This window comes from Antechinus flavipes, chromosome 2, assembly GCF_016432865.1.
Source record: "Antechinus flavipes isolate AdamAnt ecotype Samford, QLD, Australia chromosome 2, AdamAnt_v2, whole genome shotgun sequence".
Lineage (NCBI taxonomy): Eukaryota > Metazoa > Chordata > Mammalia > Dasyuromorphia > Dasyuridae > Antechinus > Antechinus flavipes.
This window is the reverse complement of record NC_067399.1, coordinates 321,205,249-321,232,779: the sequence shown is the minus strand read 5'-3', so window position 1 is coordinate 321,232,779 and position 27,531 is coordinate 321,205,249. Positions and strand designations below refer to the sequence as shown.

Sequence of the window (27,531 nt, the reverse complement as noted above, 5' to 3'; positions counted from 1 at the left end):
CTGCTAAGGTTCCCTAAGAGGAACTTGGACACACAATGGGTAGCTGTCAATTGTTTTGTTAAGGTTTTTGGGATTTGGTTTGGGTTTTTTTAAGGCAGGAAAACAAAGGGAAATTACCAAAGGCAATTAGAGAATGAGAGCCCAGAAATATAGACCTATTCCTTGATGAAGAGTTACAAATCCTGAATTTAATTGTAAATCTGCTTCTAATGCTCCTTGTTACTCTGAGTAACCTAATTCTCTTTGGCTTTAACATCCTCATCTATAAAATGGACACAGAACTTGCCATTAGCTGATGTTTGTAGCATACTGATAAGGACTTTGATGATGATGATGATGATGATGATGATGATGATGATGAAATCAAGAGGTGGTACCCAATTTTTGAAGGAACTTAAGAATTCTATAGCCTCATAGGTAAGAGGAAGTCACTTTGACTTACATAGTTTGACTTATGTATGACTTAAATATATACACTTACATAGATGCAACAAATCAGATTCTTAAAATTGGAAGGGATTATCCAATCCAAACTCTAACCCAATGCAAATATTTCCCCTATAACATCCTTAGCAGATGATCTTCCAGTCTCTATTTGAATACAACCAATGGCAGGAAGATTACATATGCCAATAGCCCTCCAGATAAATGAACAGATTCATTTCCATTGATCCTATATAATTAAATAACAAAAAAAAATCACTGAAGGAAGATGGATCCTAATAATCCATCCTGTTGAGAATCATGTGACTATGACAATCCAAGATGTATACATCATAGTTGTGCTTACAGTAATGTTCATATTGAACAAAAATAAAGTGAACCCCAGAAAGTAGAATCATGATTTGTAATACAGATAATTTAATTATTAAAATTCAATTTTACATAAAGAATTCTGAGAGAAATCTACATTCCTAAAACAACTTATATTAACTTTATAGCATAGTACTGTGCTCTTCTTTCTGCTCCTGCTCCTCAGCTCATGGCCTGTCACCCCTCCAAAAAAAAACCATTACTTCCCAATGAAAGCAGAACAAAGGCACTGAGAAATTTCTACCACCTCTGTGCAATCAGGGGATTGGTTTGAGACCACACATCCCCTCTATTTCCCCATCCGCTACCACTATCACCTCCTCACTCACCCCCTATACAGCCCTAGGTGTCTGTCTTCCCTCTATCAGTCTTGGTCTGCTCAAGTCTGTCCATACTCCTGAGTATTTCTCTTGCTCTGTCCCTGGCCCCTATGTGTCCTTAAATTGTTACCCTCTTTCCATACGCCAATGGATCTCTTACTTCCTCCCTTCCCCAAGTTTCTAGGCAAATTTGCATTGTGTAAAAATCACCTTATGAAAAAGTATAGAGGTTTGCCCACTTACATAAAGTAAGAGCTGTCTTTTAGGGACAATTTGCTCAAACAAGAAGATGGCATCTTGGGCTTCTACAGTTTCTGTCATGTACTGTAAATCAATAATGTTGAATGAAGTAGACATGATACTCAAACCAAAATAAAGCAGAAGTATTCTTGAAACCTTCAAACCATCCATCAACAAGCATTTATTGAATACTTACTATGTGTCAGATACTTTACTAGGTCCTAGAGAAACAGGGCAAAAAATAGACGTCCCTACCCAAAGGTTTCATTTTCTATGGGGCCGGAATGGAGGGGGAAGCATGTTGAGTATAAACAAAACAAAGTGCTGTTTGTTTCAGATATTTTTGTTTTGTTTTGTTTTTGAGAAGGAGATACTCATAGCTAGGGAATCTAGGAAAAGGTCAAGTGTAGGAAGTGATAGTTATCCAACCTTTGAAGGTAAATAGCAATTATACAGTAAGAGGAAAAGGTGAAGACGGAGACATTCTAGTAATAGAACCATTTAGCTACCCCACTAAGGGCACAAAGCTTTTTTTCATATCCTCATTTATCTCTTATTTTAATCTGCTGTTAATTATTTTCATTTTACACCATCCATTTTGAAGTTCCTTCCATTTGGTAGGGGGGGAAAATCTGCTGATAAATTGTGCTGCATTCTCTCCATTGACATTATCATTGTTTTCACTCAAGCAGTAGTCTTATCCTTTCTTTGTACTTCCTCTTGACCAAACATGGCTATTTTTAAATCTTTTTGAAAGGATAAAGGGGGGAAGCTCTTTCCATTTTCTTTAGCATTCATTCTAAGCCTCAACTAACTCTAAGTTTTAAAGTTCCTAACATTATTCTTACAGGATAGTCCACTCTTTCAAATTATCTTCAGGTATCTTTCCTTATCTAAATCTTCTATATGTATCTTTTTTTTTTAATTCTAGATGGTCAGGTCAGGCACAAATCTGTAATCCCTGTTCCTGGCCAAGGTGGGGAGGCACAATGAATCACTTCTTTGGGAAAGGGGGGAGAGAAAAAAAATTTAATTAGCACCTTTTATGTGTCAAGCACTGTGCTAAACACTTCACAAATATTATTTTATTTGATCCTCAACAACTTTGTGAGGCAGGTGCTATTATCTTGCCCATTATATAAACACTTATACAGTTAAGGAAACTGAGGTAGACAATAGTAAAGTGATTTGCCCAGTGTCATTTCTACTATCTTTATTCTCCTTCATTCACTCTTTGGTCTAAGACAAAATGTACTTCTTACTGTCACTTCCATACCATATTCCACTTACTTGGCTAATAAGTACCTGAAGTAAAATTGGAACTCAGATCTTCTTGACTCCAGGACCAGGAGCTTCTATACTCCATATACTGTGCCACCTGGCTGCTTGAACTTAAAACTGCAATAGGGCTAAATAAAGCCTGGCTTGGTCATTGTTTGGATTCTGATGGCTCAGAGTGAGCATAATTAGCCATTGTTTCCATGTTAGCTAGAAACTCTGAGGGTCTTCCTTTAATTTTTTTTGACTAGATGGAAGAGACCATTCTTTGCCTCATTTTTACCTAGTCTTAATCACTGAATGGCCATTGCCTCAAACAAACTAAAACCTGGAAAAAAAACCTTAGCTAAAAAAAAAGCCAAGGCTGTCCACTGCATCCAGGGCCATCACCAGTCTTCATTATCTACATCTTGCCACTGGACCTTGATGACTTTGGCAGAGCTCATGAAACTGATCACTTTGCACAGTTCTCCTTTATTCCAATTCATGAAAATCATGACATCTCCTTCCTGATGTCATGGTCCTCTTCCAAAAACAAAGGATAAATATGGTGAACCTCCCAGAACTAGAGAGCCACCAGGGTGCCTAAGGAAGGGCAAACAGATTCAGGCTGGAAGAATAGAACAAGTGAAAACTTCTATACTAATCAATAATGGAATTAAGTCTGTAAGTGAATATTGCATTTCTACATAGGGAAATCCAGTCTTCAAAAAAGTAGTAGTAGTAGTAGTAGTAGTAGTAGTAGTAGTAGTAGTAGTAGTAGCTGTAGTAATGATGATTATAATGATGATAATGATAATAAAGAGAAGAAAGGAGGAAGAAGAAAAAAAGGTAGAAAGAACTGCAGGAGGAGAATAGGAAGAAGGAGGAGGAAGAAAAAAAGAAGAAAGAAGAAGAAGAAGAAGAAAAAGAAGTTATATTTGTTATTGTTGTTGCTGCTACTGTTGCTGCTCTTCCTGGTACTATTCTATTATTCTTTATAAATAGTCCTACGTTTTGTTCCTTACTTGTCACTGATATGTATATCAAAGGAATTTCAATCATAAAAGTCTCCTACCTTCTTGACTCATCTTTCCATTATAATCGTATATCACAAGATTTCACCTATCCTTTATCTGAATTCTTAAAATCCACTCTCTGAAAGTTTATTATGTATAGTAGAATATTCCAAACACTTCCCTGCTTATCATTATTTCAAAGATGGCATAGTAATTTTAAGCAAAGAATTTCCTTTCTTTTTTCAGCAGAGCTACTATTAGTCCAGTGATCCTGACACAAAAGAAAATCTGAGTAGTATGATAGGCTGATCTTTATGAACCCATAATGGCTCCTCATGATCACCATTTCCATTTCTAAATCGCCATAAACCATTAGTTAAATAGCCTAAATATTTCTAGACCCAAAGCCATTTCTACAAGAAAATTCCTAAGTAGCAAAAATATTAACAATGATCCAATATGCTCAATAAGGAAACTATAGATTACTACCAAAAATCAGACACATCAAAAAGCTGGCAAATTTTTAGCCATTTCTAAATAAGACTCATGTTCTTAGAATTGTTCAAGTATTCCTCTAGAATTTTTCATAAAGTTTCTGGTTTTCCCAAGAATAAAGTATACTTTAGGAGCTATAATTTAATAATGTCTAAATTATCCAAATCTTATTAAATTAATTAAATTAAAATCTTATTAAATTTCAATGCTTTTGTAAATATTGCATAACCTACATGTTAGCAACATTCAGGAAATAACTTACATTCCCTTTGGTAAGAGAAAGATGTGGAAGATTCAAGACTCTTGTTCCTATAAATGGGGTTTTGCTTTTTTCTTAGCCATCTGAGGTCTAACAACTCAGGCCCTTGTTGGCACTACTCCTTCTCCTTGGCATTCTGAGGCTTGATAACCACTTGAAATTACTTTTCCCACTCACTATTCAAGGACTGGGGAAATAATAGCTGTAGTTCCCCATTCCCAGGATAAAACCATGATATAAAACTTCTTGGTTGAGATGGAGTTTAACAGCAGTAAGCAATTCATCCTCTCATCTATTCAACAAATAACTATTGACTATCTTATTATGAAAAGCTATCAGGTGCTAAAGGGAATAAGGAGAGATAAAAATAATAGTTCCAGTCCTCGTGGAGTTTATAATCTAGTAAGAGAGAAATAAAAAATATTCATTCAACATAGAATACAAAGAAAGCATGAGGGAAACAACAATTAATCAAGTTTAATTAGTACAAAGGAAAGCAGAAGGAGATAGGATAGATTAAGGTCAAATTATGGAGATCCTGGAATACCAGATAAAAGAGTTTATCTTTTTTTCAGAAGATAATGGGAAAAGCATTAAAGTTTTGATCAGGGAAGTGACTTGGTCCTATCATTGCTTTAAGAAGACTATTTTTACAAAAGCATAAAATGTGGTTTCAATGAGATAAAGATCAAAGATAAATGACAATTAAGAAAAGTCCAAATAAAGAGCCTGAAGTATGGTGACCATAGTAGTTGGAAAGGGGAGAAGTGTACATATGTAAATACAGGAAGAGAAACAATAGTCTCATCAACTAACTGGATATGAAAGAGTGGGACAAAGAAGAAAATCAAAAATAAATCCAAGATTGTGAGCGTGGGTGTCTTGAAGAATGGTGGTGCATCAACAGAAGTAGTTAAGAGGAAAAAAACAGTAAAGTAGGAGATAAGGTTATTTGCAAAAAATGGTAGTAGTGAGGGGAGAGGGGATTATGATCTTGAAGGAGATGGGAACATTTAGATAAGCTGCTGTGGAAAATGGCAGAGGGATAGTGATATAGAAAAATAAAAATAACTGGAACCAAATAGCATGAATTTATAATTAGGTCTATTTCCCTAATTTTGGACTATCCCATCACTAGAATATTTAGGTATTTAGAAACATTTTACTAGAATTCAAGAGAAAAGGTAGGACTGAGAATATAATTTGGGAGTAACCAAGGTTATAACCAAAAAGTTATAATAGATTTATAACTGCAAGGGGCTATAGAGACATCTACTCCAATCTTCCTATTTTACAGATCAAGAAACTGAAACTTTGAAAACGACTTGTCTTGGTCACATAGCTAACAAATGTCAGGGGAAGGATTTGAACTCTAGTCTTCAGCCATAGGATATGGCTGAAATTACCCTGGGAAAACAAACAGAAGGGGAAAAGAGGAGACCTAGGTAAAAAGCTATGAGTACCAAAATAATTAGAAAGTTAGAAGAGAAAAAAAAAGAATCAGAGAAATTGCAAATATAGAGAAGTAGGAGAGAAACTGAAGTTTCAAGAAGTAAGTTGATCAACGGGGTCAAATGCAAAAATTGAAGAAAATGAGGAGGGGCATCTAGTCGTATATTGGATATAGCGCCAGCTCTGGAGACAGGAAGACCTAAATTCAAATCCAGCCTCAAACATTTACTAGCTGTGTGACCCTGGGCAAGTCATAATTTTTTTGGCCTCAATTTCCCCATTTGTTACATGAGCTAAAGAAGGAAATGACAAACCACTAAATTATTTTTGCCATGGAGACCCAAACGGAATCACAAAAAGTTGAACATGACTGAACAACAACAATAAAAAAAAAAAGAAAGAAAGAAAATGAAAATGGAGAAAGAACAGTTTGGGGAGGATGATGGATGTAGATTGTAAGAAGCTGAGGAGTGACTGGGTAATGAAGCAATAGGGACAAAGTGCAGATGACTCTTTAATAATATTTGACAGAGGAAATAAGAGAGATAGAATAGTAATGTGAAGGAACAGCAGAGCTGTATTTTTAAGATAAAGAAAATCATAACAATTATGTGGGTGAAAGAAATCAGTAGAAAGGGAGAGAATGAAAATTCAGAGAGAGAAGGGTTAGTTATTTGAGCACTAATTGCTCAGAAGAAGATGGAATAATGATATTTTATTATTATTGCAACCACCACGACAATGACAACAACAACAATAATTGCTCACATTCAGATGATCAAAGTGCTTTATATACTTTATTTTAGTGGAATCTTATAACAACCCTTTGAAGTCAGTGCTGTTAGTATCCCTGGAAGTTGATGGACTTGCCCAGCATCACACAGTTAGTAAGTATGGTGGTAATGATTTGAATCCAGTTCTTCTTGAGTCCAAAGTTAGCACCTGACTACACTTTTTATGAAAGGACAAATGAGCTTTAGAAAGAAAAGCATTGCTTCATTTGAAGCAGAAAAAAAGTGAAGAGAATGTTTGAGGTATTTGGTAGTGGAGAGAAATTAACTCTGCTCATGTCTGACAACCCCAAATGTTTCAGTAAAGAATGAAAAATGTCCATTTGCAGAGAGTTAGAGAGGTGAGAGTGAAGCAAGGGATTTGGGAAAGTAGGAGGGGGAAAGTTTGGAACAGCTGCTATGGGAATTGTCACAATGCCTCTGAAGAAAGATGGAAGGTTAGCACATTACCCTATTATCACACACACACACACACACACACACACACACACACACACACACCCTGTAATATGGATTAATGAGGCACTTTCCCCAACTTGATATGAATGAGTTTATAGATATTTCTTTTCCAGACAGCTAAATGAAAACAAATACTGAAAAAAAAGAGAGCTTTGACAGAAGAAGGGTATCATAAAAATACAATAGAAACAACTGGCATTTCTATATCTCTTGAAGGGTTGCAAAGCACTTTACATGTCCCTTCTTAGCTGAGCCTTATAACAACTTAGACATAGGTACTACAAATATTTATATCCCCATTTACAAATGAGGAAATTGAGGATCAGAAGACAGAAGGAAAGAAATAAGCATTTATTAAGTGTCTATTAAGTGCCAGACACTACAGTAAATGTTTTTACAAATATTATTTCATTTAGTCCTCACAATAGTCCTGGGATATAAGTGCCATTATTATACCCATTTTATACTTGAGGAAATTGAGGCAGATAAAAGTGAAGTGACTTGCCCATAATCTCTCAGATAGTGTCAAAGATATGATTTGAAGCCAGATCTACCTGACTCCAATTCCAGATCTAATATGAATGACATAAATAGGGAGATTCAGGAGACCAGGGGAAACTATCCTAGAGCAAACAAAGAACCATTTAAATATCCACAGCTACAGCAACTCTAGCAAGAAGCTATCACTAATATTTATAAGCAACTAGAAAGCTATAATATACAAATTATATAATTAATATAAGTAATTATATTAATTATGTCATATATGTATGTATGTAAATATGTTAAATATGATAGCACTGATTTCAAAGAGTTGTAAGGATCCAATAAGATGTGGGGCCTCTAAAACCCAACATGGAGGAAACTGTTTTTTGTTATTCCTAACCTAGCTTCTTTCAAGTTTCAATAGGAAACTACTTGTAGGACAAGTTTGCACCTGAGTAAACTTATTTTAGACCCACTGCTCCATGTCTGCACATCCAGGAGTTATCCCAACCATTCCTCTTTGGTATGAAAGTACATATTCCATTTCAGGCTGACTTCCTTTGTGTCCATGGGACACCACAAACCCTTGGTGGCTCTCACTAGCTTATGTGTCTATATGTACCTTCATGGAGACCAGAAGAATTTTGGAACAAAGCTTATCAAGTTGCAAGGGACGGACACTGATAAGAACTGATCTCAGGCAAATCTGGATAGACGTGCCTGAGAATGGTTCTGAGATCTCAGTCCATCTTTACTAAACATCTGTGGCACAGTGGACAAGGCAGAAGACCTCTGAATTAAAATCCCACCCCCCAGACACTTATAAGCTGTGTGGCCCTGGGTAAGTCACTTTATTTCTGTCTGCCTCAATTTCTTCAACTGCAAAAGGAGAAAATAATAGCATCTATCTCCCAGGGTTATTATGGGAAACAAATGACAATAATTGTAAAATATTTTGTACAGTGCCTTGCATGTAGTAGATGCTTAACCAACACTTGTTTCCTTCCTTCCTTCCTTTTAACTAATATTAAGAAGAGAATAAAGGCATTAAAGTACCTGAGAGAAAAGCGAGGTGACATCAGGAAAGGATTAAAAATATGATTGTCTGCCACTTTTGCTCAGAATTGGTTTTTTTCACTGGTGTTATATTGTCCCACCTTTTTACTTCCAAAAAAGACACAATCTGTCTGGGATCCAATATCATATGCCTGGGATCCAACAAATACCAAAGGTTTGTTCTACAAATCAATTTTCAGAGGTAGTGAGTCTTCTCTTCAGATCCTTCCTTTTTCCCAACCATCCCAGTCTAAAACCAGCAAAACAATGAAGAGAAACACAACAGGACTGTTCAACATTTATTCCTTTCATTGACAAGGATCAGGGACTAAAGGCCATATCTAAAAGAGTATATATCTAGATCTAGAAACAACCTTTGGAACAATCCAGTTCAATGTTCTCATTTTTGCAGAAGAGGAAACTGAGGTCCTAGGGTCACACAGGTTTTTATATTCAGGTCATTGTTTCATCTAGATGATAGCTATCCTCCTAGTGACAAACCTCTCCAAGCTTAGGTAGACTGACCCATTGATGATAGAAATATAATTCTCCAGGTTCATACTTAAAAGTCTTTCTTCATTTCATGATCTCATTTGGAATTTTCTTGGAAAAGATTGGACTGTTTCCTTGTCCAGTTCATTTTACAGATGAGGAAATTGAGGCAAACAGGGTTAAGCCCAGGATCACACAGCTGCTAAGTTTCTGAGCCTAGATTTGAACTCAGAAGCAGGAGTCTTTCTGACAAAAAGTCCTTTGAGACTTTTTCCTTTGAGACAGAGTCAGATGATACTAATCCAAAAAGTGTCTATAAGAGCTAGTGGTAATAACTCAAGGTCTTGGGTTGGGAAATGACCCTAAGATATCAGTGGTATAAGACACATCCTCTACAATTTATAGTCTTAGAGAATTTCCCTAGAGTATTGAAAGGTTAAATGATTTGCTCAGAGTCCCACAACTAGTCTGTGTCACGGGCAGGTTTTGACTTTGCATTTTCCTGGATCTGAAGTCAACTTTCAATTTGAAATATATCAATAACACCCAAAAGGTGTGGTATCGCCTATAAGGCACCAGACCTCATGGTTAAGAAGATCTGTGTTCAAGTCTTACCTCTATTTCAAAATGAGCACTTAATCTCTCAGTGCTTCAGGCAACTCTTTAAAGCCTCAATTTGGAAGACAGTTGCTAATTTAAATTGATAGAAGTTTGCTCACCAGGAATTACCTATGCCAATAAAATCATAGTTCTAAATCCCTGAATTAACAACCTGAATACATTTATACAATACTCTATGCCTCAAGCTATTATTCCATTTAGCTATTAGTATTAATAACTTTCAGGAGTTACAATAATAAATAGACATCAGGATCAGACTTGTAATTTTATGGGTATAGGGAATTTACAAGTGAGTTATAGACTTGCCTAAAGCACTGAAAGGTAGGAATTTGCTCAGGGTCACACAGCTAACATGTCAAGAGCAAGAAACTAGGTCTTTGAGGCCATGTTTTTGTCTACTATATCACACTATCTCTTTATTGCAATAATAAGCAGGTTGATTACAATGGCCATAGGAGAGAAGAATTCCTGGAGATTGGCGTTCCTCCAAACCAGAAGAGAAGTAGCTAAACCAAGGATTAAAAAAGAACTGGGAAATTACAGATGGGGAACCTCCACTTTGAATTAGGCAGGATTCATTTCTATTCAATTTAACAAATATTTCAGTTCAGTTGAATAGGATCTCCCAGGCTATCACATGCAGTTGCTTTGTTTATGGGAGACAGGTGGGAAAGATGAGAAATAAACTCTCATCTCCAAAGTTCTTCCTTTGGCAAGAAATTGAAAAGGGAAAACACCTTAACTCCCAAACTTGGCAAACTATAAGATAGTTAATAAAGCAGTAGCATTGTGATTACTTGCAGGAAAATAAAGTATAAGACCAGAGGCACCATGAATAGGTCAAAAAAAAAAAAAAACTCACCACATTCAAATAATTTAGTATTTCTCCGAAACAGGATACCCAGTGGCTAGATGAAAGCAATAGACAAAATATCTATCAACTGGCATTAGTAAGCAAAGCACTTAATACTGTTCCATCTGCCCCTCTCCTAGGGGAAATTGGAAATGAGAACACAATCGAACAGCTATACTAAGGAATAAATACCAAGGCTGGTTAAACAAAATCAAACTTGAAAAATAATCATTAAGCATTCCACATCTACATTGGAAGAAGAGCTGCATGGGGACTCATAAGGGCCTCTTCTGAGTCCAAGATGACTTGATATTTTCATTAATGACTTGAAAGATGGAGTAGGGAATTATGCAGATCCAACTGGCAGACAATACAAAGATGGCAGGGATTACAAATCTGTGGGGAATGGAATTTAACTACTGTGCAATCTTAAGAAATTTGTCCTTATTGAATCTTATATATTGAAGTCACATATTATTGCATTTCTTTATTGAGGTTCAATAGGGGAAAATATAAAGTGATTGCTGAAGGAAAGGGTCACCAAATGCATAAATATAATCTAGTATACACTTGACTGGGTACCAGTGCCAGTATCAAAACTGAAGAGGATTGGGAACTTGCAAGGGACAGTGTATACAAAGTAATGATACTGCCAAAATATATCGATGTATCAGTGAGTGGAGCTGTAGTCAAAGTACAGCCCTGTTCAGTGCTAGTGTTAGTTGCTGTTGTTGTTTTAAGGGGAGAAAAAAGGAAAACTCACATTAATATAACCCTTTAAAGTTTACAGAAAAATGAGTCTATTCCATTCATCACTGACTAGACCTTGACACAGTTTCAGATCTGAGCACTTAACTTAGCCCCAGGCATGAAAGAAAGCACAGAAGAGGAAGCGTCACATAATTGACAGATTTTGTTCTGGAGAACAGAACCAGGGGAGGCATATAGAAAGGTAGGCATGATCAGGCAGCCCAGAGAAGAAGGTTAAAATGGACTGCCAGAACTGCAGATATTCATTTTGTTTCAGGGGGAGGGAACAAAAGGCAATAGGGTTACAGTAGGGAAAATTTCGATCCATAGTAAGGAAAGACCATCATTCAAAGAACAGCTGAAATAATGGGGAAAGGGCAGCTATAGTAACCCCCGCTCTCTGGGGACATTCATAGAAGAGACCAGACACCTCTCTACTTAGGATGCATTAGGGATTATTAAAAGCATTCTTTGTCCAGTACAGGGGGATGGGCCACATGACCTCTTCAAAGGTCATTCCTGTCCCAAAGGATCACAAGTCTGAAGGGCGCTAGATAAAAATAAAGTCCATTAATCACCAAGCTGCCAGATAATTTACCCAGAAAGCCTGAATACAGAAACAGGAAGCTGCAGTCCTTGGCCCCACTCAAGGCAAAAAAGGGGAGGGGATAAGCCTAGATAAATCATCAGTATTTTTATATATTATCAACAAAGTCCAGCAGGAAAAGATAGAAAGAGAAATTCCATTTAAAATAAATGCAGACAATGAAAAATACTTGGGAATCTATTTGCTAATACAAAATCAGGGACTATATGAACACAATTACAAAACACTTTTCATATAAATAATGTCAGATCTAAACAATTAGTGAGAAGATATTAATTGCTCATGAGTAGGCCAAGTCAATATAATAAAAATGACAATTCTACCTAAATTAATTTACTTTTTCAGGGCCATAAGATAAAATTACCAAAATAAATTATTTTATGGAGCTAGGAAAAAATCATAACCAAACTCATCTGGAAGAACAAAACATCAAGAATACCCAAAGAGTAAATGGAAAAAAAATGTGAAGGAAGGTGGCTTAGTAGTATCAAGTCTTAACAATCTGGCACTGATTGGGAAACCGAATGTTAGATCAGTGGAATAGATTAGGTATACTATGCACAATAGTAAGTGTCTTTGGTAATATGGTGTTTGACAGACCAAAAGTTTCAAGATTTGGGGAAAAGAAATCATTATTTAACAAAAATTGCCAGAAAAACTGGAAAGTGGTTTAACAGAAATGAGCTAGAAATCAACGACTCATAGCATATACCAAGATACGGTCAAAATGAGTACATGATTTAGACATAAAGGGTGATAACATCAGCAAATTAGGAGAGCAAGGAATATTTTACCCATCAGATCTGTGAATAAAGGAAGAATTTATGACCTAACATGGTTTGACCTAAATGGTTTATAAGAAAGATATTATTCTATGGTTGCAGAGGGAAGAGATATAGAAAGGAGAAAATGGGCAAGAGAATCATGCCCAGCAAAGAAGCATCCAACAAGGAAGATAAGGGCTGAGGTCTGAAATTAAATAGGTAAGGAAAGGAAATAGAAGGTGACAGGCAGAAAAAGAGTACAGAGTGAATTGGGAAAAAATCTAAGTTTAAATTCAAATTTAGTTAGGAAGCCAATGCAAAACCTTTATCTAAGGGCTAACCAGTCTCAGCTTCAATGGATAAATTCTTCATATTAAATTACAAGAAGTGAACAGATAACTTTTAAAAAAACCCACATAGAACAAGAAACAGGTATTATAGATATATCCCATTTTCCTTTATACATGAAAATGCCTTCTTTGGCAAGAAGACAAAACTACTGACCCTTCTTTGAAGGGGCCAAGGAAACTTCACATTTCATTGCCCCAGAACAACAGAGACCTTTAGGGAGCTGGCAGGCTAGGATTACAGTGGATCAAGACAAATCTTTGATGTAGGAAGGGATGTGTTTGAACCTCATCAGGGAAATTAAACTGTGTCTACTGCCCAGGATCAAAACAGGTTCTATCTTACTTTATATGTTGAAAAGATGACAGTAGAATATGCTGATATTCCCAATTTATTATTGGATGGAATTATGTTAATATGTGTCATTCCCTACAAGAGTAACAGGTTTATGAGATTTGGACCTGAAAGATACCTTAGAGATCATCTGGTTCCTCCATCTCATTTTACAACTAAAGAAACAAAGTCCTGGAAAGTTTGTAACTTCCAGGCAATAAACAGCAGAACTGAGGTTCAAACTCAGTTTTTCTAAGAGAAGATCCAGAATTCTTGCCTCCACACTGTGCTGTTTCCCATTGGTACCATATGGTGAGACAATGAATTAAAAAAACCTACAAGGATTGGAATTTTGATAATGAAATAAACTCTAGTTATCGAACATTGAACAACTTTTAAAGATCAATATAGGGAAAGTCACTACTCTGCCCCCCATGACCACTATCTACTGATTACCTTCTGTCCCTATTCCAATATGGTACATAAGTATGCCCACAATTGTAAATATTATATTTAAACATGAGGGACTTAGGGCTCCAGGATATATCTCCAATGCCAAATAGTAAATGATCCCCTAAACTCTTTGTATATTGACCTGTCTGGCATCCTGGAAAGGAGCTGGTAGGAATAATCACTTGCAGATATGGTATGTCTTCTCAGGTTGGTGAACAGATAAAAAGAACTTGAGGGACAGCTAGATGGCATAGTGGATTGAACACTGGTTTTGAATTCAGTAGGACCTGAGCCCTAAGGTCTGAGCAAATCTGGTCTCAGACACCAAACATGTTCTAACTGTGTGACCCTGGGCAAGCCACTTAACCACAATTGCCTCAAAACAAAATAAATAAGTAATAACAATAAAGAAAAGCTTAATAGTCCCTTAATAGGGACTGTGGTTTTAATAGATGTCCTTGCTAAAGTAGAAGCAAAGGGTTTCCTGGACAATGAGAAGCTATCTAGGACAAAAAGCTTCTGTCTGTCCAGAGGCTTTCATAGACAATGCTATGGGTGCTATACTTGGAAAGAAGACCAAATCTTTCTCTTTATTAAGTCAGATCACATTGTATATAAATCTTTGATAAATTCAAGTTTCTTGTCCCTTTACAAAACCACTGCTTGTTTCTCACTGACCTACTGCGGTATTATTTGCTAATCCCTACCTTCCTACACTAGCTGGTTACTCATCAAAGAGATTTTAGTGAAGTGGAAAGACTCTATGTTCAATAGGGAGGGAAGGAGGGAGAGAGGGAAGAAAATTGATTAAAATAAAAGTAGTCACCATTATATAGATTCATAGCCTTCCCTATGCAAAGAAAGAGGGAAAAGAAGAAAATTAATGGGAAGAATAAATGAAAAGATACAAGAACCAAGTACCTTTGTCGGAGGTTTTGGGGTTATGCTTTTGTTTGTAACTATCTGAAACAAAGAAAGAAATAGAGGGTGAATCTTAAAAGGAGAGAGGGAGAGAGAGAGAAAGAGAGAGACAAAGACAGAGAGGCAAACAGAGACAGAGAGAGACAGAGATAAAGAAAGACAAAAAGAGATAGAGAGGGGGGAAAGATAGAGAGGGGAAAAGGGAGGGAAGGAGAGAGAAGTGAGAAGGGGAAAAGAAGAGAGAGGGAAAGAGAGAGAGAGAGGGACAGACAAGAGGAGAGAGAGATGAAATGGGAGGGAAGGAGAGAAAGAAAAGATAGAGGAAGGGAGGAAGATAAAGAGGGAGGAGAAAGGAGAGAAAGGTAAAGAGAGAGGAGAAAACAGGGAGACAAAGAGAAGAGAGAAGAAGAGGAAGGAGAAAGAAAGGAAAGGAAAAGAAGGAGAAAAGAGAGAGAAAGAGACAGACAGAGAGAAATAAAGACAGATAATGATACACTGAGAAAAAGATATAGAAGAGAGGGAGGAAAGAGGGAGAAAGGAAGGAGAGAGAGAAGGAGGGAGGGAAAGAAAGAAGAGAAAGGGTAGAGAGAGACAGAGACAGAGAGAAGCCATGAAGTAGCACAATGCCAGAGAGCTGAACTGTTGCAGTCTTGGGCCCAGCAGGAATCTTGCTGAAGGGATCTTTCCATTTCACTTCCTTCCCCCTCATGCAGAAACACTCACAGAGGAGGTAGTAGCAGCAAGGGGGGGAGGAGGAAGATGAAGAGGAAGAAGAGGATAGGGAGGAGAAGAAGAAGAAGAGGCAGCAGCAGCTGCAGCAGTAGCAGCCACAGCAGCAGCAGCAGCAGCAGCAGCGGCAGTGATGGCAGCAGGAGCAGCAGCAGCACAGCAAGAGCAGCAGCAGCAGCAGCAGACCACAACATGCAAGCCAGGGAACAGCAAAAATAAATAATAATCTCCCTAAAGGGTAAGGGAAAAGAAGCCCTGGTGGCAGCTGAAGCCAGGTAGCCTAGGCTGACAGCCAAGGGATTTGTAAGGGACAGTAGGAGCTCAGGGAAAGGGAGAGAGAGGAAGAGCAGTGTGGCTATACTTACTATCACAGACGTACGGTTTATCTTGGTCTTCCTGAGAGGCAGCATCATTCCTTCTCCTGCCACCTGCAGAACCACGGGCCTAAAAAGAGAATTGAAGAATTTAGGACCATGTCCAGGGGACTCTCCTGCTCCTCATTCTGCTCCCAAGATCCTCCAGGCTTTATTTATTATCTGCTGTGATGCTGCACCACTACATCTTTAGGATGTCTCTGTCTTATGACTCAGTAAATTTCTATGTTTTGTCCCACAAAAGTAAATATGAGCTTCCTGAAGGGTTTTGTATCCTCAGACCTTAGAAGCACTTACAAAATAAGTGCTTAATAACTTTTTTCATTCATTCATTCTGTTCCACAAGCTCTTGAACCTTCTAGTTTCCCACACACAGGTATTAGGAGAGGTAGGGGGAGGGAGTGGTGGGGTGAAAGACTAACTGTCCCCTGACCACTCTTGGTACCTGGAACACAGACCTCCATGTCTGTCTTTTGCAATCCTTTTCCTTTAAGGTCAAATTCAGGGATCACTTCCTCTATGATGCTCTCTTACATTTCTTTACCTCTATAAGGGATCTATCTCTGCTTGAATTCCATACTTTTTATCCTTCTTTTGCATTTAAATACAGTTTAACTTTTATGATAAAGTCAAGGGGTAAAATTGGGGCAGTCATCTTCCTGATCCATTAGACTGGGGCACTTTCTATGGAGCTGAAGTATCCTGGATCCTTTTGATGAACCCCAATCTCTAGTCACTTGCTAAAGGGAATAGTGGTTCCTGCTTGATCTCCATTACCAGGAGCTATAAGCAGGAAGGATTATCAATCTGAGAAGCTTTGAAAGGAGAAATAACTTCCATTCTAGTTTACTCTTCTTCCATTTCAAACAAGTGGTCAATAGGGATTTTTCTACTATTTTCCAGAAACAATTATGATGACTATTCACATATAGCAGTGAGTATGTCTACTTCTCTAGGTGAGTCTAAGTCTGACTCTTTAGTCCCTAGCTGCCTTATTCATTTTGGTTTTCCCTGAGTACAAATGGCCAATCAGTGATCTTGAGATGGATGTTTATAGCCTTGTGAGTTTAAAAGGCTAAGAGTTATGGAGTGCTAACAAAAGGTATTTTCTGAAAGTATACCCTTTTTAGAGGAAAAGATCTGAACTCTGAGCTGCTCTTCTAATTAAACATTCCCATAAGGCTCTTCGAAGTCTATCCTATTTCCCAGGAGAGCATAATGGGAATTGTGAGCTACTGTTTCATATTTTAAGTTATTTGTCAACTCAAACTTAGAAGTCTTTTGTGTTTTAAGAATTGCTTTTGTTATAATGGAAATACATAGTTGTTCTATCCTTGATATCTGCTACTTTGTTTTTTGAGTAACTTCTCTAAAAGGCACTATATCAAGCCAAAGCCAAAACAAAGCTTTAAGAGATCTCATATGATATATGAATGGAAGGGAATAATATAGTGTTATAAGAAATGATGAAAGGAATAGATTGAGATAAACCTGGGAAAACCTCTATGAATTGATACAGAATCAAGAGAGTAGAACCAGGAGATTAAGCTTAAGAAGTTAGGAGTTCTTAGCCTGGGTTCCATGGAAGTCTGCAAACTTAAGTGGGAAAAATTTACATCTTCATGTTCACTTACTGAAGTTTAATATTCCCTTCAATTATTTCTCAGAATTAATCAGAATTATGATGCTAAGATGGGATCCATTGCTTTTCCAGCTTTCCAAGAAGGTTCATGATACACAAAAAAAAGACTAACAACCCTTCCCCTATGCAATAAAAACATTGTAAAGGAAAACACTCTGAAAAGTTTTGACAAACTGTGCAATTAGAACCACAACTCCATAAAATATGCTACTCTCCCCAACTCAGATGAAAAGATGATACAGGAGACATACATAATCATTCAGACATAGCTAATGTGTAGATTCTGTTTTATTTCAATCTACTCATTTGTCATAAGATAGGATTTTTTTATATTTGGGGGAAAAAATGGGGCTAGTGACAGTCATGCCAAAATATAAAAACAAAACAGGAGAAAGTTCATAGAGAGACACAAACAATAAGGCAGTTTTGAAACTAATTTGTTAAATTTATTTCTTATTTTCCTAAAAAAAAAAATTAAGTAGACTTGTGGTTTCACACAAAATACTTTTTCTCCTCTTATTTATAGGTAAAAATGGCCATGTGTATTTGGTGTCTCTCAAGTTCATGGTGACAAAAAATAATTTTAAAAAAAATTGTAGAGGGAAACACCAGTATAGGGGAATAAGCATAGGAGTTACCCAGAACATAGACCTCTAAGGAAAGGATTATTCACTGCCACAGACTGTTATTTTCTATTTGTTCTTACCTGAGTCCCACTGTTTACTCCTAACCTCTAAATAAATCTGCTTATGATTTGGGGAAATTAAAAAAAAAAATTTTCACTGGGCCTCAGAGGTGAAGGAAATATAAGCCCAAGAGTTCAAGAGAAAAGCCTGATCCCTTCTCCTTGAGGTCAGGGTTCCCCAGGACTGAACTTGGGTCTACTAGAGGCCAGGATTAAAAAGAGCTTTCTTATTGGTTCATGGATTATAGTTAATTATATAATGTCTTATCTCCCTTGTTATTTTCTAAAACATCCTTGAGGTTAGGGCTCAATTCATTTTTGTATCCCCAGCACCCAACACAGTACACACACACACACACACACACACACACACACACACACACAGACAAATGCATATGCACATCCATGAGTATGTGTGTATTTACCTATACATTTGTACATTTACATGTATACATAATTAAGTATTAGGGTATTTTTAACCAAAAATACATGATTGGAGGTTGTTCAAAAAGTGAGGGAGGAACTTGTTTCTTTAAATATAAGAAGGATACTCAAAAACTTGAGTATATACTATTGGAAATAGCTATTTTCCATTTTTAGTGATAACAAACAATGACTAGAATTAGAAATTTAAGGTATATATTATGAAGAACTATCTAACAGTAAATGTTGTTAAGCAAGGGAAGTAGCACAATCTTGTTTTCTGAAAAAATGAAAGTTCTTATAGGCCACATTTTTATCTGCTTAGGAATTTGTAAGGCAAAAGTACAGGCATACCTTGTTTTATTGCACTTCACTCATACTTTGTAGATATTCCAAGTCATTTTTTTAATCAATCTTAGACTTGTGTCAAATTTTCATCAAGCATGTTTATCAGCATCATTTTTCCAATAACAAATGCTTATATCCTGTCTACATCACATTTTGGTAATTCTCATATTATTTCACACTTTTTCATTATTATTATTATTATGTTTATTATAGTGACTATGATCAGTAATCTTTGATATTGCTATTATGATTGTTTTGGGGAGTCATGAACCACATCCATATAAGACTACATAAACTTAATCAATAAATATTGTGTGTGTTCTGATTGTTTCACCAACCAGCCATTACCCTGTCTCTCTCCCTGTTCCTTGGGCCTCCCTTCCCTGAGTCACAACAATATCGAAGAATGTTATATAAATTTAGCTGAAAAAGCAGCAGCAGGATTTAAGAGGCTTAACGTCCATTTTGAAGGAAGTTCTACTATAGGTAAAATGCTGTCAAACAGCATGGTATACTACAGAGAAACTTTTTGTGAAAGGAAGAGTCAATTGATACAGCAAACTGCATTGTTGTCTTATTTTGAGACAGCCTTAAGCAATCACTACCCTGACCAGTCAGCAGTCAACAATATCAAAGAAAGACCCTCCATCATCAAAAAGATTAAACACTGAAGGCTCAGGTGCTGGTTAACATTTTTAGCAATACAATATTTTAATTAAAGCATGTACATTGGTTTTTTAGACATAATACTATTGTACACTTGATAAATTTTTTTCATGTTAGAAGGGTCAAACAATCCATAACTTCCAGGTCAGAGTTCTGGTTCCCCAAAACAATGGGAAAGTCAAAAGAAATTAGGAACCCATGTATGTGGGAGGGAAAGGAAGGGAAAAAGTAATGGGGAAACTGGAGACAAACACAAAAAGGGACAGATCTGCTCCCTTCTACCGTCTCTCCTTAAAGAGAGACTTTGCCTCATACCTAGCTAATTATTGTCAAAGATGACAAATTATGGAAAAATAGTCAAGTTAGCTGATACACTGTTGGCAAAGCTATGAATTGGTTTAATCATTCTGAAAAACAATTTAGAATTATACTAAAATATTCCTTGTCTTTGACCTAGAGATACAACTTCTACCCTAAGGAAGTCAAAGAGAGAAAAAAGCCCATATTTTCCAAGAATATTCACAGCAATGCTTATGAAGGTAATAATGAACTAGGTAATAATAATAATGACAGAACTCATCAACTAATGTTGGTGCATGAAGTAATAAAATACCGTGAGAAATGATAGATATGAAAAATATTCAGGGGAGCATGGATAGGCGTATGAGCTGATAAAGATAGAGATAAGCAGAACCAGGAAAATAATGTACACAATAGCTTCAAAAATGTAAATAAAAATAAGTTTTTGAACCAGAAGGGATCTTAGCAATTGTCTAATTCAACTTTTAATTTTACAGATGAGGCGGGGGGGGGGGGGGGGGGGGGGGGGGGGAAGAGGAGAGAAGGGGAAGGATTCACAACTAAATGGGGTAGTAGATAAAATACCAGCCCTGAAGTCAGGAGGAGAACCTGAGTTCAAATCTGACTCAGTTAACACTTACTAGCTGTGACCCTAGGCAAACAACTTGACCTCAACTATCTCACCAAAAATAAAATAAAATAAATTTTACAGATGAGGAAAGCGAGGCACAAAAAGATGAAACTAATTTACCCAGAGTCACAGAACTAATATCTTAAGGCAGGATTTGAATATGTGTCTTCCTAACTCCAAGTTTCATGCTCTATTCTTTACAGGATTTGCTGCTTAAATAAACTAAAATTGACCCCAGAAAAGGACTGAGAAAATCTATTTCCTTCTCTTCTTGGCAAAGGGATTTGGGGAGGATATGGGTATAAAATATTGCATATATTGTCATACTTGGTCAATGTGTTGGTTATTTTTGGTAAAATGCTTTGCCCCCCCTTTTTTATCATTGGATGGTAGAGAGAAAAGGGATTTATTTTGAAATTAAGGTAATTAAAAACAAAAGAGCCTAATAATCATTTTTTAAAATAATAAAGAGTTCTCAAGATATATTGTGTTTCCTTCCAAGACCAGAAAAATCCAGGGTTGCAAGGAATCAGCAGTGCCAGCTCTACCATTTGTGTGATCTTGGGACACACCCAACCTCTCTGAGCCTCAATGGCCCTATATATTAAAGGGAGGTGCTAGTTTTTCCTATGAAAGAGGAGGGGAGGGGAGGGGAGAGAAGGGAAAGGAAGGGAAGGAGAGAGAAGGACAAGGGAGGGGAGAGAAAAAAAGAAGTGGAAAAGGAGGGAGGGAGAGAGCCAAGCACTCATTAAATGCTTACTATATGCCAGTTACTGTGCCGTGCTTTACAAATATCTCATTTGATCCTCACGACAACTCTGAAAGATCAGTGCAAAGAGTCGCTATTACATCACTATTATCGTTACTATTATCAATACTGTTAACAACAGTAAGAATAAACACAATGGTACTACAATTACTTCAGTGCCACATGGTACATGGCTCGCTCCAGAAGTTCTGTCACAATAGCCTCTGAACACGTGAAAATAGTCAAGCATAATGACAGAAATGTCATAATATTCTGTAAAGAAATTCTGTCATTGGTACTACCACCCTTCCAGGTAAATATTTGCTCACTAAGTCATCTTTAATTCTTTCCTCTCCTTTACCACCTCCATCCAACCAGCCTCTAAATCTTATTTTTTTCCTTTGCAATGTTTTTGGATTTGTTCCTTTCTCTCCCCTCCCCATTGCTGCAATCCTAGACCAGCACCTCATATGCACAAAGATATAATACACCCCTCGTCAGTTTCCCTATCCCTAAACATCACTGACCTGTCAGTTCCTTCCTCAAGATCTGTAAAGATTTCCTTGGTTTCAGATCCTGAAACCACCTTAGATCTAATGGATGATCTTTCACCTTATTTATTTCAGAATCAATTTATATATCACTTCCCAGCCATTTCCTCACCATATCATGATACCAGTCCTCTATCTTTTCCATGTTCTCTTTCCCATTAAAACATAAGATCCCTAAGAGAAGAGACTATCTTATTTTTTGTAGTTTTATAGTTATTTCTTCCACACTTTCCACACTTCCACTAGGGGTATGGTACCCCCAATCTGGATAATCTGCATAAAATTTATGACTATCTTTTCACACCAAAGAATCTGAATTTTTCTCTTTCTTTTGTGGAGTGTTTACAATATCTTATTGTAAAACGTGGTATAAAAAGGTAAAATAGATTTATATCATTCAATACTATACATATATTTTAAGCATTTCTGAATTTCTAAACTTTTTTCTGTCATCTGCTAGCCTTTGCAAGTCATTTGCAACTTCTGCAAAACTCCCAAAAAATGGGAATTAAAAATTCCCATTTAATTTTTTTATGCCAACCCACAATATATCAAAACCATGATGGGGAAAGTCATGATATGGAAAGGATAACCATATCAGAATTCTTAGCACTTAGCATAGTAGCAGGCACATAGTAAGTTCTTAATCAATGCTTAATCAATATACACTCCTAATGTACTGCACTAGTCTCCTTATCCTATTTCTCTCCACCCATCACTACACCCAACCAAACTACCTGCAAGAAATCTCTGGTGCCATTTAAGGCTTAGCTTTAGTGCCTTTTCTAATCCCACATCCCCAGTTATTAGTGCTTTTGCCTCCCACCCCCCTTTCCTGAAATTACTTTGCATCTTAAACATTTCATTATCTGTTGTTTTTCTCCAACAGAAGTTAAGCTCTTTGAAGGTAGGGACTGTTTAACTTGATAGCAGAAACCCTGAGGGTCTTCCCCTCCCACATTTATTTATTCATTTTTCCTTCACACTGTATCCTGCTATATCATGTAGTTGTCTCTATATACATAAGAAGAACATAATCTTCATGCAAAGGTCCCTAGACTTGGAGATCTTGCTTCATAAATCAGCTCTGATAACTTACCAGATGTGTGACTACTTTGAACTTCTCAAAATCTCAGCTTCCTCATCTTTAAAATGGAGAATAACCTCATCCATAGTCATTTTATAAACTTTATAAACTAAATTGCTATGTAAATGACAGTTACTGTTCTATGTAAATTGATGATTTTTGTCTACTGGGGTCAGGACACAAGGCATATTTTTTTTAGCAATAAGGTATCATGAGAAAGCAGTACAACTACCCCTCATGAGGTCCTTCCTTTGTAGGTAAGACTTGACAAAAGCCATTCTTTGCCTCCATTGCTACTCAACCTTAATCACTGAATGGGTGTGGTCTTAGTCAAATGGAGACCAGTTAAATATCTTAGCTTAAAAACGTCAAGGTCTCCCATTTCATCCAGGACCATCTCCAGTCATCCTGATCTCTATCAGGCCACTGGACCCAAATGGCTCTGGAGGAGAAAGTGAGGTGGGTGCCCTGGCATTAAATCCAATTCATTTGTATATCATGGCATCACCTCCTTAATGTCATAGTCCTCTCCCATATGGAAGGAAAAACACCAACCTAACATGAATCCTGGCAAACAGCAGGCACTCAATAAATGTAAATTGAATTTTTAAAAATATTTTCAATATTTTTTAAAATACTTTACATATTATCAGAACACAATGAGATAGAGCAGATCAACCAATTATAGAGAACCAGAGCCAGGAAACAGGATGAAACAGATGATTTTCCAAAAGTTCCTTCCATCTCAATGAATCTATGACTAAGGGCAAGAAAGTCAAACAATATAAGCAAAGCTAAAGTAACACAATTTACTTCCCCTTCCAAACCTCTGAGTATCTCCATACCAAGAACAAATATTCCAGCTAATCACCAAATGGTAAATAGTTGGTATTCCATCTCCATATGCTTCCATATGCCAAGCCTCAGGCAGCTTATCTGAAGCATATGTAGTTCTCTGACCCCAATTCCCAACTTCTCTAGTCACAGGACATATAATATCACCTTGCATATGTGAAGCATTTAGAAATCATTGTCTTCTTTTGTGTTCATAGAAATCACAGAATATAAGAAAGGAATTATTTCCAATTTACAAATTGAGAAACTGAGGCACAGGAAAACTAACTTTTCCAGGGTCTCTAAGGTGCTAAGTAATAGAAAAGGAACAAAAATGCAAATATTTTTATTATTAACCCAGTAATAATAATAATAATATAGAATGTCTCACATTTATGTAGTACTTTAAAATTTCCCAAGGCAGACAGGTAGCACTGTGGAAAGAGTATTGGGCATGTAGAAGAGAAGACTCATCTTTCTTTTTTTTATTTTATTTTATTTTATTTTTTATTAAAGCTTTTTATTTACAAAACATATGCATGGGTAATTTTTCAACACTGACCCTTGCAAAACTTTTTGTTCCAAATTTTCCCCTCCTTCTCCCCATCCTCCCATCTCCTCCCCTAGCTGACAGGTAGAAGACTCATCTTTCTAAGGTCAGAGATGAAGGCAGACATGTACTAGTTGTGTGATCCCAGGCAAATTACTTAACCCTGCATGCCTCAATTTCTCATCTGTAAAATGAACTGGAGAAGGAAATGGCAAACTAACCCCTAAAAGGAGCCATGAAGAGTCAGGCATGATTGAAAAATGACTTAATAACAACAAAATTTATTAAGCATAGTTTGCAAAAGAAACCTGTGGGATGGTGCAGATATTACCCAAATATTCGAAGAATCTATGATTTCATCAATATAACAAATTGTCCCAACCAACACTGATTACAACTCATATAATAATCAACAATAATCCTAAATTATTGCCAAAGGCACATAGAAGATGAAATGCCTTACCTAGAGTCACAAAACAAGTGAAAAAAAACAAGAGACCACATCCATTCAATGATTAAGGTTGAGTAGCAATGGAGGCAAAGACATAGTATTTGAACCCAGTTAATCAATTTAAATTAATTCTATTTTGTAAATTATTCTATATTATATATTTCTTTGCCTTAATTGATTCTGTTTCTGTTTTAGTCCCCTTTCTATGTCTTTGAATTGAGCTCAGGAATTTTGTTTTCCCTCTGAGTTAGCTTAATTATTAATGGGGGAAATTGTTATCTACCTTATCTCCAATGCCTGGGAAATTTTCAGGACATCTGTTTGTTATCTTTAAGCCCCACAAATTAATTTGTATCATTCCCCCAAAATATGTCATCTGTCCTCAACTATTCTTATGAATTAGGAGATTTTTATTGCTTGCAAAGACACAACAAATCTGATAGTTTTGATCCCCATGCAAAGATTATAAATTGCATATGGCTCCCTTAAAACAATTAAAATTCTTTAAATTTCAGAGAGGAGTGATTATTAGCTCTATATGGGGACTAACCCATTTTTCTTGACATAAGCAATCTTATTGTTCTCATGATACTACCATGATAATACCTAACCTATTATATTGTCTTCCCCATCTACCCAACTCTGTTCTTTGTTCTCTTCTATTTCCAAAAACTATATGAAGGCTAATAAGCCATACCTTGTAGTCTTTTGGTCATTGAAAGGGACCATTGACCCAATTTGCTAATTATTACTAGTCTAACTAATAAATTGATCATGCTCAAAAATTTATCTCTCAGTTTACCTTAATTTTCAAATGTAACACTGTTCTTCCTGACTCCCACTCTATTAATTCCTCCATGAAACTCTTGGGAAATCATTAATGTCTCCATTTTATAGATAAGGAAAGTTCAGAGAATTTAAATGACTTTTCCATAAGTCCTGGGGTCAGGAAGACCTGAATTCAAATCTAAACTCAGACACTTCCTAACTCATTTAAGTCATTTAACCTCTATTTGCTTCAGTTTCCTCAACTGTAAAATGGGAATAAAGCTGGCATCTACCTCCCATGGTTATTGTGAAGATCAAATGAAATATTATCTGTAAAAAAAATGCTTAGCACAGTACCAATTACATAGTATGGACTCAAAAAATGCTTATTTCCTTCTCTATTTCCTTTCCTTCTTTCTTTCCCTCCTTCCCTCCTTTTCTCCTTTCCTTCATTTCTCTCCTTTCCTTCTTCCTTCCCTATTTTCTTCCCCCTCCTTTCTTTCCTTTTTTCTTCCTCACTTATTCACTCTTTCCTTTCTTTCCTTTCTTCTTTCTTCCTCCTTTCCTTCTTTACTTATTTCCTCCCCACAGTCACACAGCTAGCAAATGTTGGAGCCTATATTCATACCTATATCCAAGTCCAAAATTCTTCCCATTAAACCACAAGTGACTCTCAGTAAACCAACTCTGTATAGCACTAAAGCTTTCATATCTCCACACCTGAACTGACCCACAGTCCTAGGTATGCCTAAGGACTCAGGCACAAAATAATGTTCATTTGTAGCCTCTATGTTTCTGTGGAATATTGTTCCAAGTATGGGAACCATACTAGAAGAGAACAGAAAACCTTCTTCTGCTGCCCCCACTCATTCACTTGACTAACATTCAAGGCTTATTCTCCTCTTTGGAGTACCCTTTGCTGAATGTTTTCTAATTATCCTCTCTGATAAAAGTTGAGGCAAAAGTTGAGCTTTTCCTGCATGACACGAGGATCAAAGTCCTTTCTGAGGTAGTAGGAAAAACACTGACTCTGGAGGCAGAAAACTGAGTTCTAATCTTGCCTCGAACACCTACTATCTGTATAATCTTAAGCAAGTAACTTAACTTCCCCCGGGATTGTTCCCTCAGATAGAAAACAAAGAAGGTAGATTAGGTGGCCTCTAAGGTCCCTTGGAGTTCTAGGTCCATGATCTTATGGTACAGAAGATCTTAAGGTACAGAAAATACCTTCCTTTCCTCCTATGGAGAGCCTCTAACTTACCCGTCCTCTGGTCCTGTTCTTTCGTTTAGGAGTATCTTCTTCTAAATCTTCCTCTTCATTCACTTCTTCTACGTTTTCATCATTTTCCAGAACCCTCTGAAATTATAGAAAAAGAGTTGGAACATTTAAAGAGATGACAGCAAAGGAAAGAAGAGAGAAAGAGAAAAGAGAAGGGAAGAAGAGTTCAACCAATCCAATTTTTAAATAATTATTATTATGATATAAACACTTTAAATGAAAGCAACGTAGTGATATCTGAAGACAGAAGTGTTGTTCATGGATTTGGCAACTTGACTAAAATCTAAACATTCCAAAATCTCACACTTTAGCTTTTTCCCAAGGAAAAAAAATATCTTTTAAAAAAAAGCTGACTTTAAAGAAATCCAAGTTATTAATAGCCATATTTTTAAAAACTGAAATCACTAATAATTAGAATATTTAACTTTAAAACGACTCTCAGATTCTACTTCATATCTATAAGATTGGCAAGAATGGTAAAAAAGAAAAAGAAAACTATTGTTGGAGGAGCTGATGAAAGATAGATAATGGTGCACCTTTGGTGGAATTATTAATTGGGTCAACCGTCCTGGAAGCAATTTGAATTCAACTGTGTTCCCCCTTTAAACCAATTATCTTCACTACTCAATGTCAGAGAGATCAAAAAAAGAGGGGAAAATTCCACATGTACAGAAAT

At 36.6% G+C, this 27,531-nt stretch overlaps 1 protein-coding gene across 7 annotated transcripts in view; it reads right to left on the bottom strand.

Moving 5' to 3' along the window:
* Positions 1–27,531, bottom strand: part of DPF3 (double PHD fingers 3) — a 406,354-nt gene that overhangs the window by 115,045 nt on the left and 263,778 nt on the right. For 4 of the 7 annotated variants that reach the window (XR_007950650.1, XR_007950649.1, XM_051977667.1 and 1 more), the window contains exons 5-7: positions 26,838–26,933; positions 15,884–15,962; positions 14,790–14,831 (exon numbers count right to left, since the gene is read on the bottom strand). Coding sequence is in view for 4 of the 7 variants with exons in the window: in XM_051977667.1 (XP_051833627.1) it covers positions 14,790–14,831; positions 15,884–15,962; positions 26,838–26,933 (217 nt within the window). In the remaining 3 variants the exon portion in view is untranslated. The remainder of the gene's footprint in view (positions 1–14,789; positions 14,832–15,883; positions 15,963–26,837; positions 26,934–27,531) is intronic. The other 3 variants (XR_007950651.1, XM_051977668.1, XM_051977670.1) reach the window with 1 other exon arrangement.